At 34.0% G+C, this 16,563-nt stretch overlaps 1 protein-coding gene across 9 annotated transcripts in view; it reads left to right on the forward strand.

Moving 5' to 3' along the window:
- Window positions 1–16,563, forward strand: part of VPS13B (vacuolar protein sorting 13 homolog B) — a 753,213-nt gene that overhangs the window by 365,628 nt on the left and 371,022 nt on the right. For all 9 annotated transcript variants that reach the window (XR_014018703.1, XM_081265611.1, XM_081265610.1 and 6 more), the window contains one exon: window positions 8,491–8,694. Coding sequence is in view for 8 of the 9 variants with exons in the window: in XM_081265611.1 (XP_081121737.1) it covers window positions 8,491–8,694 (204 nt within the window). In the remaining variant the exon portion in view is untranslated. The remainder of the gene's footprint in view (window positions 1–8,490; window positions 8,695–16,563) is intronic.

Below are 16,563 nucleotides of genomic sequence, written 5' to 3' on the forward strand. Positions count from 1 at the left end.
CCATTTTTTTTAGTTGCCAAAGTTTTTGTTATTGATTTCTAGTTTTATTACAGTCAGAAATATATACAATGTGATTTTTTAAAATTTGTCAAAACTTATCTTGTGATCTGTCCTGGTGAATGTTCTATATGTAGCTAAGAATGTGTATTCTGTAATATTGACTCTTCTGTAGATATCTGTTCCATTTGTCTAGGGTACAATTTAACTCTGCTATTGTTTTTTTAGTCTGGGTGGTTCATTGCTGCAAGTGGGATGTTGAAGTTCCCCTTTTTTATGCCATTTTTAATTGTCTTTTTTCATGTTTTTATGTTTTTTTGGTTTTTTATGCCCTTCTTTACTTTTTTTAACAGATTTTGATTTTATATATTTCATATCTGATATAACTATTCCTGCTTTCTTTTAGATTCCACCTTTTGCGCGAAATAGCTTATTCCATTTTTTCCTTTGATCTATGCATTTCCTTAGATGGGAAGTGAATTTCTTGTAAGCAGTGTATAGTTGGGTCTTGTTTTTGTTTTGTTTTGTGTTGTTTTTCATTCAGTCACTGTATGTATTTTCACTGGAGAATTTAATTCATTTACAATTTAGAAAATTATTGATTATAAGTTCCTATGACAACCCATTTTGTACCTTGCATTTTAGTTTATGTAGTTTTTTTCTTTTTTTCCTCTTACGGTTTACCTTGTGGTTAAACGACTTATCTGATAATGAGTTTTGATTCTTTCTCATTATTTTTGGTTTGCCTATGGTACATTTTTGCCCCTGAGGTTTACAAAAAAAAAATACATTGATTATAATAAGCTATTTCAAAATTATTGCAACGTCATATCTATCATGAAGAAAAACTGTAAAAGAAAAATATACTAATAATAACAAAACTTGCACTCTATTCTTTGGTACATTTTGGATTTTTGATGTCCCACTTTACATTTTTCTGTATTACCTTTCTCTTAATATAGTATATTAATTGCTTTGCATTTCATCTTTATATTAAAGAAACGAATGGTTTATATACCATGTTTATAACATTAGAGCATTCTGACTTTGTATAGTTACTTTTACCAGTGGTTTTATACCTTTTGATGTTTTGTTCTTGCACATTAATGTCTCTTCTAAGTTTGAAGAACTAACTCCCTTTAGCATTTTTTGTAGGACCAGTCTGGTGGAGGTATATTCCCTCAAGTTTGTTTTTGTTTAGTTTGGTTTTAGTGGTTGTTTGGTCTGGAAATGTTTAACTCCTATTAATTTCTAAAGATACCTTCACTTGATATACAGTATTCTTGGTTGGCAGGATTTTTTCTTTCAGTGCTACGAAAAGATCTCAGCCCATACTCACCTGGTCTTTAATATTTCTGCTGCGAAGTCTGTTGTCAGGTGAATTGGGACACAAGAGTGTCTATTCTCTTGATGCCTTCAGGATTTTCTCTTTATTGTTCAAGTCTGAGAGCTTGACTATGCTATGTCTTTAGGGTAGTCTTGGTTGAGTTAAATCTGACCAGTGGACTTTGATGTTACTGTTCCTTCCCATAGGTTTCAGAACTTTTCTATTTTCTCTGAATAAGCTTTTTACCTCTTTGACAGTCTAAAGTTCCTCTTGAGCCCTTTTACCCATCATTATTTATTTTCTCCCTTCCAGTGATATATTTTTAAATATCGTGTCTTTGAATTCCCTAATCACTCGTTGTTTAATGTATTCTTATATTTATGCCTTCTATCATGTTTTTAGTTACACTTACTGTACTTTTAAATTTCAGTTTAATTTTTTAAAATAGCATTCATCTTTATGTTGCACTACTGAATCAATTTTCAGTCTTCTGAAGTTTGTTAAGTATTCTTTTTTTTGTTTTTGGAAATTGTACACTTTATTTTTTTATTTATTCTAATTTGACATATAGGACAGCAGAATGCACTTAAATTCATAGTACACATATAGAGCACAATTTTTCGTGTCTGGTTATACACAAAGTACATACATGTACTTAGGGTAATGATGTCCATCTCATTCCACTGTCGATCCTACCCCCCCCCCCCTCCTTCCACTTTGCCCTGTCTAAAGTTTTCTCTCATGATCCACAGAACCCCATCCCCATTATGAATCGGCATCCTCATATCAGAGAAAACATTCAGCATTTAGTTTGGGGGGATTGCCTTACTTCACTTAGCATAATATTCTCCAACTCCATCCATATTACTGTAAATGCCATAATTTTATTCTCTTTTAATGCTGAGTAATATTCCATTGTGTATATATACAACAGTTTCTTTATCCATTCATCTACTGAAGGGCATCTAGGTTGGTTCCACAATTTAGCTATTGTGAATTGTGCTGCTATAAACATTGATGTGGCAGCGTCACTAAAGTATGCTGTTTTTTAAGTCCATTGGGTATAAACCCAGGAGTGGGATGGCTGGGTCAAATGGTGGTTCCATTCTAAGTTTTCCAAGGATTCTCCATCCTGCTTTCCAGATTGGCTACACCAATATGCGGTCCCATCAACAATGTATGAGCATGCCTTTTTTCCCCACCTTCTTGCCAACACTTATGTTGTTTGTATTCTTTTTTTAATTAAATTATTTCTTTATTCTAATTTGTTATATATGACAGCAGAATGCAATTCATTTCATATTACACATATAGAGCACAATTTTTCAAGTCACTGGTTGTATACAAAGGATTTTCCTACCATTCCTTCTTCATAAATGTACTTAGGGTATTGATGTCTAACTCATTCCACCCTCTTTCCTATCCCCATTCTCCCTCCCTTCCCCTCCCTTCCCTTTGTCCTATCTAAAGTTCCTCCATTCCTCCCATGCTCCTCCATTGCCTTTATGAGTCAGCATCCTCATATCAAAGAAAACATTTGGCCTTTGGTTTTGTGGGATTGGCTTTCTTCACTTAACATTATATTCTCTAACTCCATCCATTTACCTGAAAATGCCATGAATTTATTGTCTTTTAATGCTGAGTAATCTTCCATTGTTTATATATACCAAAGTTTCCCTATCATCAACTGAAGGACATCTGGGTTGGTTCCACAATATAGCTATTGTAAATTGTGCTGCTATAAACATTGATGTGGCTGTGTCCCTATAGAATGCTGTTTTTAAGTCCTTTAGGTGTAAGCCAAGGAGTGGGATAGCTGTGTCAAATAGTGGTTCCATTCCAAGTTTTCCAAGGATTCTCCATATTGCTTTCCAGATTGGCTGCACTAATTTGCAGTCCTACCAGCAATGTATGAACATGCCTTTTCCCACACATTGTTGATAACACTTATTGTTGTTTGTATTCTTGATAGCTGCCATTCTGACTGGAGTGAGATGAAATCTTAGAGTAGTTTTGATTTGTGTTTCTCTAATTGCTAGAGATGTTGAACATTTTACATATATTTGTTGATTTATTGTATTTCATCATCTGAGAAGTGTCTGTTCAGTTCCATGACCCATTTATTGCTTGGTTATTTGTGGTTTTGGTGTTAAGATTTTTGAATTCCTTATATAGCCTAGAGATTAGTGCTCTATCTGATGTGCACATGGTAAATATTTGCTCCCAAAATGTTTGCACTCTATTCACCTCACTGATTGTTTCTTTTGCTGAGAAGAAACTATTAAATTTGATCCATTCCATTTATTGATTCTTGATTTTATTTCTTGTTCTATAAGAGTTTTGTTAAGGAAGTTGAGGCCTAATCCAACATGATGAAGATTTTGGCCTACCTTTTCTTCTAATAGGCACAGGACCTCTGGTTTTATTCCTACGTCCTTGATCCACTTTGAGTTGAGTTTTGTGCATGGTTAGAGATAGGGGCTTAATTTCATCTTGCTGCATATGGATTTCTAGTTCTTCCAGCACCATTTGTTGAAGAGGCTATCTTTTCTCCAATATAATTTTTCAGCATCTTTGTCTTATATGAGATATCTGTATTTATGTGGGTTTGTCTCTGTGTCGTCTATTCTTGAAGTCTATGTTGTCTATTCTTGAAGTCTATGTTGTTGCTAATACCATGCCTTTTTTTGTTACTATTGCTCTATAGTATAGTTTAAGGTCTGGAATAGTGATACCACCTGCTTCACTCTTCTTGCTAAGGATTGCTTTGACTATTCTGGGTCTCTTATTTTTACAGATGAATTTCATGACTACTTTTTCTATTTCTATGAGAAATGTCATTGGAATTTTGATTGGAATTGCATTAAATCTGTATAGTGCTTGGGTAATATGGTCTTTTTTTCAATTTTTTTAATCTTTATGTTTTTAGTTTTTGGTGGTTACAACATCTTTATTTTATTTTTATGTGGTGCTGAGGATCAAACTCAGTGCCCCGCACATGCCAGGCGAGCGTATTACCACTTGAGCCACGTCCCCAGCCCCAATATGGTCTTTTTAGCAATATTAATTTTGCCTATCCAAGAACAAGGGAGATCTTTGCATCTTCTAATGTCCTCTTTAATTTATTTCTTTCATGTGCTATAATTTTCATTGTAGAGTTCTTTCACCTGTTTCATTAAGTTGATTCCAAGTCTTTTTTTTTTTTTTTGAGTCTATTGTAAATGGAGTAGTTTTCCTACTTGCTCTTTTAGAGTATTTGTCACTGATATACAGAAATGCCTTTGATTTATGGGTGTTGATTTTATATCCTGTTACTTTCTTGGATTCATTTATTAGTTCTAGAGGTTTTCTGGTGGAATTTTTTGGATCTTCTAGTTATAGAATCATGTCATCAGCAAATAGTGCTAATTTGAGTTCTTCTTTTTCAATCTGTATCCCTTTAATCTTTTTCATCTATCTAATTGTTCAGGCTAGTGTTTCAAGAACTAAGTTAAATAGAAGTGTTGAAAGAGGGCATCCCTGTCTTGTTCCAGGTTTTAGAGGGAATGCTTTCAATTTCTCTTCTTTTAGAATGATGTTGGACTGGGGCTTAGCATAGATAGCTTTTACAGTGTTTTATGTGTTACCCATAGTTTTCTCATGTTTTGAACATGAATGTGTGATGTATTGTGCATCTATTGAGATGATCATATATTATTTTTATCAGTCTATTGATGTGATGCATTACATTTGTTGATTTCCATATTTTGAACCCACCTTGCATCCCTGAGATGAACCCCACTTGGTCGTGGTGCAGTATCTTTATTTTTGTATTTGATTTGCCAGAATTTTATTGGGAATTTTTTCATCTATATTCATTAAGAGATATTGGTCTGAAGTTTTCTTTTTCTAATGTGTCTTTGTTTGGTTTTGGAATCAGGGTGATATTGGCCTCATAGAATGAATTTAGAAGTGTTCCTTCTTTTTCTATTTCACAAAATAATTTGTGGAGTATTGGTATTAGTTTCTTCTTTAAAGGTCTTGTAGAACTCACCTGTGTATCCATCCAGTCCTGGGCTTTTCTTGGTTGGCTGGTTTCTGATGGTGTCTTCTATTTTATTGCTTGCAATTTATCTGTTTAAATTTTGTATATCATCCTGATTCAGTTTGGGCAAATCATATGACTGTAGAAATTTGTCAGTGCCTTCAATATTTTCTATTTATTGGAGAACAAATTTTCAGAATAATTTCTAATTATCTTCTGTATTTCATAGTGTCCATCATGATATTTCCTTTTTAATCACAGATTGAATAATTTATGTTTTCTCTCTCCTTCTCTTTGTTAGCATGGCTACGTTTTATTGATTTTATTTATTTTTTCAAAGAATCAACTTTTTGTGTTGTCACTTTTTAAAATTGTTTCTTTTGTTTCTATTTCATTGATTTCAGCTTTGATTTTAATTATTTCATGTTTTAAATTCTCTGAGATTTCAATGAGAGTTGAACATTTTTTTTTTTGTTAAACATTACTATTTGGTCAATTTTTTGTACCTTAGTTTTATTGGCAAAACAAAGTTCTTGATGCATGTGTGAAAACATCTCAGCATTGACGGATTACATACTTAGTCTTTATAATTTGACTTTGTACATGTGTTTCCAGAAATTCTAAGCAGACTGCTTGTTTTTCTCAGAGGCTGTAGTCACTACTACTATTTTGTCACTAAATGGTGCTTTAAGTTCAGTTTTCTGAGTCTCCTTTTGATGACTTGTGCTATTTTTTAGCTCTAGGCTATGATCGAAACCCAATTTTTCCCAAATTTGTCATTGGTGTGTTGTTCACCATAAACTGAGGATTTACCTAAAAAGAGTAGTCCATCCTACAAGCCTCTGGCAGGGGCCACTGGAAAGGCCCGTTCATCTCATAGTTATTGGCCTATAATCAGGTACCACGGAATTCTGCTTGGCTCTTAGCAGACTCACACTGGACCCACCTGAGGTTCCAGTGTCATTCCTGGGACACTAATGCTTCAATCTCTTGTCATACCTTGAGCCCACATCTTATGGAGTCCAGTGTAGCACTAGGTATAACCAAGGCCTGCATTGTTATGGGTTGTCTACTTCTGAGATTGCTCATGGCCCAAGAGCACTGCAATTAGGTTAGATAATGCTGGCCAGAATAGAAGACCAATAGACTAGGGCTGCATGTCTCTGGTGACAACATGACTGTTTCATAGGCCCTGTCTGCAGACAGATTACCACTGTAGAATCTTACTAATTTGGGGTTATTACAGATAATGCTGCTGTGAACATTTGTGTACATATGTCTTTCTGTGGATGTAGGCTTTCACTTATGAGTGGAAATACTCAAAATTAGAATTGCTGACTCTTATAAAAATAGTTTTTCAAAACTATCAAATTGTGGTGTTTTTACACTCTCTCCAGTTAAGAAGGAAAGTTTCAGATGCTCTTAATCCTCATCAATATGTGGAATGGTTAGGCTTTTTAATTTTAGAATTTAATTTAATTCTATAGGTGGACAGTGGTAATTCATTGTGGATTTTATTGGCATAGTTTTTCAAGACAATTTGAAAAATGACAGTTGAACGTTTATTTTGTTAAACATTTACTTTTTGAAGAAAATCTGAGTTAGTAACTTTCTTCTTTGAAAGTAGAAATATGTTTAATGTTTATGTCATTGTTTGCTTGGCACTTTAAACAACATTTTTGACATTAATACTCAATTTTTTAATAATCACAGTCAAAGAAATTAGAAATTGTGACAATAAAAGTATCATTTCTCTTAAGTAAATAAACCTCTGCTCTTTAAAGTATGTATAACTTGTTTCCTTTGCTTTATATTCTCCTTATTAGTCACTTCTCTTATTTAAAAAAAATCAAAATAACCTTTTTGAAAAATGTGGTTTGCAACAAAATTGTTTCATTGTACAAAGAAACGTATTCATCATTCCAAGGAAGAAAAAAATTTCAACTAAAAGTTTTCTCTGAGAAGTGTTTTATTGGATCTTTAGCCATTTACATTATTTTAAAACAAAAACAGTTATAACCTGAGATTGGAGACTTCATTACACAAAAAGCAAGAGAAAACTGTATCCCCAAGTACTGTTTTATGTCAAATAAGGATTGACAACAGTGTTTTTATGCATCTGTTCTGCCCACATAAGAAGACAGCTTCATCATCTGGATGTGTCCTAAGGCTGAAACTTCTTATAAATATAAGAATTTCACATTTTTTTTAAGATGGCAAGCAGAATATGGTATCCAGCTGTGGATTTGCTAATATATTGTGTTTGCATTTTTTTCCCTGAGCTTGTTTTATACAGTATATGGCAATATGTTGTTATATAAATTCCATGATTAATGCTTATTTATGAAATCTTGTGCATATATCTTAGAGTGTAGCCAAACAATGTGCAAGTTAAACAGTTGTTTTCTCTGAATATTGTAATGACATATCCCGCTGGAGTAGTGGGTTGGCTCTTCATCTATAGAAAACTCCATATGTAACATTTTGTGTTTTTTTTTTTTCAATTTTATATCATTCTTTTATAATTAATTTTGCCAAGCAGAAATCCTACTTTCAGTGTCACATCTCAGAAAAAGAGAATTTTTATGGGCTGGGGATGTGGCTCAGGCAGTAACGCGTTGCCTGGCATGCGCCAGGCACTGGGTTCGATCCTCAGCACCTCATAAAAAATAAAATAAAGATGTTGTGTCCACCAAAAACTGAAAAATAAATATTAAAAGATTCTCATTCTCTCTCTCTCTCTCTCCTCTCTCTCTTTAAAAAAAAAAATGTAGACAAATTCTGTAGAAATAAGGATGGTAGTTATTTTCTAGTAATTATTTTATTTTGATTCTATTCTCTGTTTAAGAGACATCTGAATTTGTTCTACCTTTTATATGTTAAATCTACTTTTCCTAGCAAGTTATTAGGGTTTTAATCCACAGAAATGCTGAGTTGATTATAAGACATCACAATATGAGTATGAGGCAAAAAGCAAGAGGTAAATAATGGTAAATATTTGTTTTGTAGATTGTTTCCTTGGACTAGTTAATTTTCTCATAGTTAACATTTTAGTGGATTGTGACTTTATAACTAGAAGTTGAAAAACTTGTTTTCTTTGCTTTTTTAATTTTTTTAATTTTAATTTTTATTTTTTGCTTAGGTCCAGCTCTTCTGTGAGTTAATTGATACCATGAAGAAGGTTTGGAATAAGATTCAGAGGAGAGGCAATCTTAGTTCATTTTCAGCCTACTCAGATACTGTGGTAGGGCCTGTCCCTAGTTCTCCAGTTCGAAGCAGTGTAGGCACAGCTCCTCCAGATGCTAGCACATGCAGCCCATCTGCTGATATTGGAACTACTACTGAGGTAAGTGTTTTTGAAAAATTCTGTTACCAAATGAAGGGTAATATATAACATAGAGTTACATATCATGGTTGGGAGTGAAGGTGATCTCATCACTGTGGAAGCTGACAGATTCAGAAGGCTCTTGAGGAACTGTTGTAACAGTAACTGTGTGTTATGTTCCATTTTGGTCCAAGTATTTTTATCACTTTCAGTAGGCTGTGGGCTAATTCAGGACTATGCAACTCTGAAATTGGAAGAAGCTGAGACAGTGAAAGCATGTTTCCTTAAGACTATGGAAACTTAGAAGTTGAGTGGAAAAGAGGGTCATATTCTCACTTTCCCCATTTGTGTGCTTCCAGACCTTTCTTTGACTAAGGTGTTACTGTTTTCTTTAGTTTCATGGTTTTTAACCCTATCATGTGCAGTGTTCTCACCTTCTTCCCTTCAATCATAAAATTCTTTCTTTTTATTTTTAACACCCTAACTTTACCAAACATGCTGATACCCCTCTTATATGACAAATATTTTATAATGGAACTTCATTATCCTGAATTGAAAATAAAAGTGTCATAACATGAAATGAAAATTAAAAGTGATAAAACCTATATACACATAGTTTAAAATGTACAATATATAAATACATAAAGGAAAGTAATGTGTATTTCAGTATACAAATGCTTTGGTGTGACATATTAGAATACCTAGTGGAATAGTCAGATACATATAATGATTGTGAATAGGATGGTTACAAATAGACTTTTGCAAGTCTATTTTAAATACCATAACTAGTATTGCTGTTGGTGGTGTATTTTCCGAAATAGTGACAAACTTGACAAAGTTCTGAACAAAGCTTAGTTCAGTCTTTTATATCAGTATTTGTGTTTCTGCAACTCTTAATATTAAAGTCATAAAGTAGAAAACATATTGTGTTCAGATTGAAAACAGATTTTATGCACAAATATTCATGAATCAGATTTTACCTATGTGATTTATGTGCGAGACTGGCTTCATTTTGCAAGATTAACTGTTTTATTCACAACAGAACCTCTTACATCTCTATAACTCCTATCCCTGAAATTCCAGCAATGACCCAAAAACATCCTCATTCACTTCCAGAACACCTCCTACACTACTGAACTTCCCCACTGAGAAATACTGTCTTATAGTAGATGGAGGTAGAAGTTAGGTGCATAAAGACATCGATTCCTCTGTAAACAAATCTAAATATAGAGTAGATAAACAGTGAAGTAAATGAAGTGTTAAAGTTTTTTTTCTCTTACAAATCAGTAATAGCAAACAAAATCAGAAGGGCAAATTTTACCTGCTATGAAGCTTTTAAATACTTTCAGTAGATGCAGGTAACCCCTTACACAAACAACTTCTCCCTTCTGCTCATTGAGAATTGTAAAAAGCATTGACCCAAGTGAAAACTAACTAACTTCCTCCCTCCCTCCCTCCCTCCCTCCCTCTCTTTCTTCCTTCCTTCCTTCCTTCCCCAAATGAGGTATTCCTAGAAAGTCTAGATATCATGAGTCCTTATGAAGGTAATGGAGTTTATCTGTTCTAGAGTAAAAGCAGTGGATTCATTCTTGGAGATTCTTAATGTTATTTATTAATACACAAAATATTGGAGAAGTTATGCTGTAAAGAAAACTGGTGCCAGGCATCCTGGCACAAATCATCAACTTAACAAGTCTCTGTCTCAATATAAAATTTGAAAAAGGATAGGGCCTGTAATCCCAGCTTCTCCAGTGGCTGAGACAGGAGGATCATGAGTTCAGAGTCAGCCTCAGCAAAAGTGAGTTGCTAAGCAACTCACTGAAACCATGTCTCTAAATAAAATAAGAAATAGGGCTGGGGATGTGGCTCAGTGATTGAGTGCCCCTGAGTTTAATCCCTGGTACCCCCACCCACCCACCACCACCAAAAAAAGAAAAGGGATAGGATATAGCTCAGTGGCAGTGTGCTTGTCTGGTATACTCAGGCCCCAGTACTGCATTCAGTGTAACTTAATTGAATCCAGCAATTTCAAAATGTGTTTAGACTCTTTTCATAGTCTATCTATTAACACTATACAAATACATTTAATAAAATTCTTTGGAAGAGTATTCAAAGAAGTAATAAAGTGCTAGTTACAATTTATTGTTACTTCTTTGTAACAAGTAAAGAAAGAAGTATAGTTTTTTTTTTTTTTATAAACTATAGTTACAGCTGAAATTGGTAGAATCTTAGAGACATTTCAATAGTAGAATGGTAAGTTTTCCATTAAACAAGTTTTTTTTTTCTTTTGCTAAGGACTGTGTTCATAGAGATGAATAGAACTTTCTATTTGGGAAGTACTCGTTTAAGAGATATTTTTAAGGAATCGTCATGCTGCTTTCCAGATTGGTTGCACCAATTTGCAGTTCCACTAACAATGTACCAATGTGCCTTTCCCCCCACATCCTTGCCAATATTTATTGTTGTCTGTATTCTTGAAAACTACCATTCTGTCTGGAGTGAGATGAAATTTTAGAGTAGTTTTGATTTGCATTTCTCTAATTACTAGAGATGCTGAACATTTTTTCATATATTTGTTGATCAATTGTATATCTTCTTCTGAGAAGTGTCTGTTCAGTTCCCTGACCCGTTTATTGATTAGGTTGTTTGGTTTTTTTTGTTTTGTTTTGTTTTGTTTTTTGTTTTTGTTTTTGTTTTTGTTTTTTTTTTTTTTGCTGTTAACATTTTTTGAGTTATTTATATATCCTAAAGATTAGTGCTCTATCTGATGTGCATGTGGCAAAAATTTGCTCCCAAAATGTAGGTTCTCTCTCTTCACCTCATTTGATTGTTTTTGTTTGTTTGTTTGTTTTCTGAGAAGAAGCTTTTTAGTTTGAGGTCCATCTAATGTATTAATTCTTGATTTTATTTCTTGTGCTTTAGGATTCTTGTTAAGGAAGTCAGGGCCTAATCCAATGTGATGAATATTTGGGCCCATGTTTTCCTCTATTAGGCACAGGGTCTCTGCACTAATTCCTATGTCCTTGATCCACTTGGAGTTGAGTTTTGTGCATGATGAGAGATAGGGGTTTAGTTTCATTTTGCTGCATATGGTTTTACCAGCACTGTTTGTTGAAGAGTCTATCTTTTCTCCAATGTATATTTTTGGTGCCTTTATCTAATATGAGATAAGTGTATTTATGTGGGTTTGTCTCTGTTTCCTCTATTTCGTACCATGAGTCTACAAGTCTGTTTTGGTGTCAATACCATGCCGTTTTTGTTACCATAGGTTTGTAGTATAGTTTAAGGTCTGGTATAGTGATGCCTTCTGCTTCACTCTTATTGCTAAGGATTGCTTTGGCTATTCTGGGTCTCTTATTTTTCCAAATGAATTTCATGATTGCCTTTTCTATTTCTATAAGGAATGACAGTGGGATTTTAATTGGAATCTCATTGAATCTGTATAATGCTTTGGGTAGTATGGCCATTTTGGCGATATTAATTTTGCCTAACAGCATGGGAGATTTTTTCCATCTTCTAAGGTCTTCTTCAGTTTCTATCTTTAGTGTTCTGTAGTTTTCATTGTAGAGGTCTTTCAACTCTTTTGTTAAATTGATTCCCAAGTATTTTATTTCATTTTATTTTTTTGAGGCTATTGTGAATTGGGGTAGTTTTCCTAATTTCTCTTTCAGAGGATTGGAATGGAACCACCATTTGTCCCAGCTATCTCACTACTCAGTCCATACCCAAATCAGCATACTGTAGTAAAGCAGCCACATCAATGTTTTCAGCAGCCCAACTCACAATAGCTAAACTGTGGAAGCAACCTATATGCCCTTCAATAGATGAATGGATAGAGAAGCGGTAGTATATGTACACAATGAAATATTACTCAGCATTAAAAGAGAATAAAATTATGACAGTTGCAGGTAAATGGATGGATTTGGAGAATATCATGCTAAGCAAAGTAAACCAATCCCAAAACACCAAAGGTCTAATGTTCTCTGTGATAACTGGATGCTGTTCCTTAAAGGGGGAGGGCATGGGAAAAATACAGGAACTTTGATTGGGCAAAGGGGAGAGAGGGGTGGGGAGAGGGCATGGGGGCAGGAAAGATGGTGAAATGAGATGGACATCATTACCCTAGGTATATGTATGCCTGCACATATGATGCGATGCTACATCATGTACAACCAGAGAAATGAAAAGTAATGCTACAATTGTATATAGTGAATAAAAATTCTGTCTTCTGTCATATATTCCTAATTAAAATAAATTAGTTAATAAAAAAAGATTTTTTTAAAAAAATTGTAGGTACAGGGGAGACAGGAATTGTTATAGCTATTGATCATACATACACATAGGGACTGCTGTTCATTCAGGGTATAGTGTGAATGGTATACTCTAGCATTACATAGTGGACAACTTATACAGAAGACACAGGGGCCAAAATGTGAGATATAGTACAAATAAATATTCTAGATTTATAGAGGAATGATTGTCAAATTGTTTTTATGAGATTTATAGATATTTTATACAGGAGATAACATTTGAAATGGATTTTTTTTAAATGGATGGGACATTGGTAATAAATTTTATTTTAGTAGGTTTACAATACAACAGACTAGAAGAATAGTATCTTCATTTGCCAATGTGAGTAATTAAAAAAAAAGGGGGCAAAGATGGGGATTTTCTCAATACTTAAATTAATTCTAGGATGTGGAAGTAGCTCAGTAGCAGAACACTTGCCTAACATGTTAAGGTCCTGGATTCTTTTCCCAGTCCTACAAAACAAACATAAAAAACAAATTAATTCTGATTTTAATAAGGTCATTGCATGACTGTAAATTCACTTGAAATTAGAATGTTGAAATTTTTTTCTCATTGGGTCACAAAGATAAATGATGAAAAGGTTCTTAGTGGATTTGTTAGTTATGTTCCTGTTATCAAATCAATCTGATTTGTTTGACAAAGAACTGAAAATGAAACAATACAATCATTTATAAATTAATGCTCAAGCAAAACCATGTAAGCTAGACAAAATGGTGCATGCCGTAATCTCAGTGGCTGGGGAGGCTGAGGCAGGAGGATTGCAAGTTCAAAGATAAACAAAATCATGTGAGATAGCTCACAGAAGATAACAGGAAGTTATGGGAATAGGTATAGATAAAGAAGTAGCAAACATTTCCAAAATGTATCTATCTCCTTAATGACAAGAAAAGACGTGGGTGATTACTACTATTACATATAGATTTGAAACATGTAGTCACAGAGAAGCATGTTCCCTAAGAAATATCTTAAATAATTTATCTTGTTTTTTTTTCCCTAAGAGAAAGGAAGATTTTTATGCAGATGATCATGATAAAAATTAATGCTAAGTCTTTGTTTTAACTTTACCTTATAAGCTAAGAAGGAGATGTTTGTCTTTTGAACAATTAATGTTTTAATTTTTTTGTCTTCCTCTCAAGAAAATATTTATGTGGAGATTAAATTAACTATGTTTGCATCTGAGTTTAAATTTACCTCTATGAGAGTTAGTTAGTAAAGGGTGACATCAAAAAATATAACAATTGGTTTCCACAGGATATATGAGTGCTTTATCTATGACTCCACCTGTGCTTCTTTAATTCTCTCAGAATTCAAAATTTGTGCCTGAACTTTCATTTCTTTTTCTTTAATTTATAGTGCTGTTAAAAACTATGTTTATTGATCTTTATAATTTTTATTTCTTTTATTTTGGATTCCAACATGGTAGGTTACATTATTGCTAATCTGTAAAAAATTATTACCATGTACATGTTACAAAAAAAGATGTTTTATGGTTTTGATGAATTTGCCTTTATATTTAAATGTTACCTGCTAAGCAGAAATAAAATGCTCTCTTGTTGGAGAAGCCATAGAATGATATGAGACTATATAAGACCTAGACTATAGGGAGAGTATATAAACATATTTTGTTTGAATCCCTTCAAAAGCCTTTATGCTTCTTTGAACATAGCATTCATGGACAATTCTAGGATTCCTTTGCTCTTGTTGGTCATCATTGTTGTGGTACTCTTTTGATTATAAGGATATTTTTTTTGACACTGTAATATAAACGGAATTATCTATACATAGATTTAAATATACAGTGTGTATTTTGTGGTTAATTATAGCAGTACTATAATTACTAACTAACTGAGATTACATCATCTTAATGGAAATAAGTCAAACTCAGAAGGTTAAGGATCATGTTTTCTCTCAAAGGCAGAAGCTAGAGAGGAAAAAGGAAAACAAAGCTGGGGGTGGATCTCCTAATAAATCAAAGGAAAATAAGTAGAGGAGAGAGATCAAAAGGAGGGAGGTGGGAAAGGAGGAGGGAAATGCTGGGGAGTGATACTGGCAAAATTATATTGTTATGTTTTTGAGCCTGTTCAAATATGTAACAAATCCCATGAATATGTGTAATTATAATACACCAATATAAAATGTGGGAACAAAAAGAACTTACCTGTTCTCAGGGGCAAATGGAAAAATTGTGTCAATGAGATTTGCATTAGCCTTCTATTTTGGAACATTTAGTAATCCAAGCACTTTATATGCATTATCTCTTTTAATTCTCAAACCAGTGTTGAATTTGTGACTATAGAGGTTAAGTGATTTGCTCAAAGTCATGAAATTACTAAGTGGCAAAACTGAAACTAAAACTTCTACATTCTGATTCCAAAGTCTCAAATGTGTTTTTATCATATGAAGTTTACAACTTGATCCAGTGGTTAATCTTCCTTTTTTTAGTAAGTTGTTGTTCACCAAATGTAGATGCGTTCTTTATCCTGCTTAGTACATGGGGTTTTGTGGGATGTTTTCCATCAATTCTAGAACATTCTTAGCTAATATCATTTGAGGCAATACATCTCCCACATTCTCTATTACCTTTCTTCTTCTATTTCTGGAACTTCTCGTTTTCTTTTTCTGTGTCTTTAACACCCACCAGCCACTACCATCACCTTTTTGCTGTTCCATTATCTCTCTGAGTTTTTCTCTTCAAGTTGTTTGGTTTAATCTCCTTTAATCTTTTTCTTTTTCTGAATTTACTCATTCTCCCTCCAAATGTTTGTAATTGTCATAATGGGCAAATGTGTGACATATGCAGTCGAGGGGAGAGATAAAGAATGTCCACACGCTTTTGCCCTTTTCAATGTTTTATTCACTCAAATCACTCAATACAATTTAACTTTATAGGTTCTTAATCAAGAAAATGACAATCCTTAATGCTGGGCACTGTAATAGACATCATCAATTCAAAGCAAACAATTTTAAGTTAACTCTGAGCACTGCAAACACTTTTAATCATGACGGGCTCATGACAGACATTCCCTCCGCATACTAAGCCTAAGTTTTAAGTCTAGGCCTTAAGCCCAGCAGATGCACACTTACACAGACCACAGCCATCAGGTCAGGAACTGATAGAGACTTCTCCTGGTGTAGAGTTGATGGCTGGCTGAAAAGATTTCACCTTCTCACCAGGCTCAAGGGGCTGCTGTAGAGTTTGAGAGCCGTGAGATGATGCAGAGGATCAGGCAGATGATGAGAAGAGTTGGGATATCAGTCCAGGTCCTCATCAGGCTCTCTGGCATGTGTGCATCAGTACTGGCTGGCTGAATGTCTGTTCATTTGCTCCCTTATTCATACCAAATTTTGGGGCTTCTGCTCGCCCTTTTGGTCCCTATCAACTGTTACCAGGTTTCTTAGTGAAAACTCACATCTTAAGAGTCAGGACCTGTGGCCTGTGGTTTCTGCCCTGATATTACCCTTCTAGCTCTTATTAGGGTTATGATAAATGACATGTGACTTCAAGTGACTTCTCTATGTCTCTTATCAGGGTGGTGGAAAGTGACTTGTTTTATCAGGTTATGCCTGATGACATATTGG

The sequence above is a fragment of the Spermophilus citellus genome (assembly GCF_964194105.1).
Source record: "Spermophilus citellus genome assembly, chromosome: 14".
NCBI classification, from domain to species: Eukaryota; Metazoa; Chordata; class Mammalia; order Rodentia; family Sciuridae; genus Spermophilus; species Spermophilus citellus.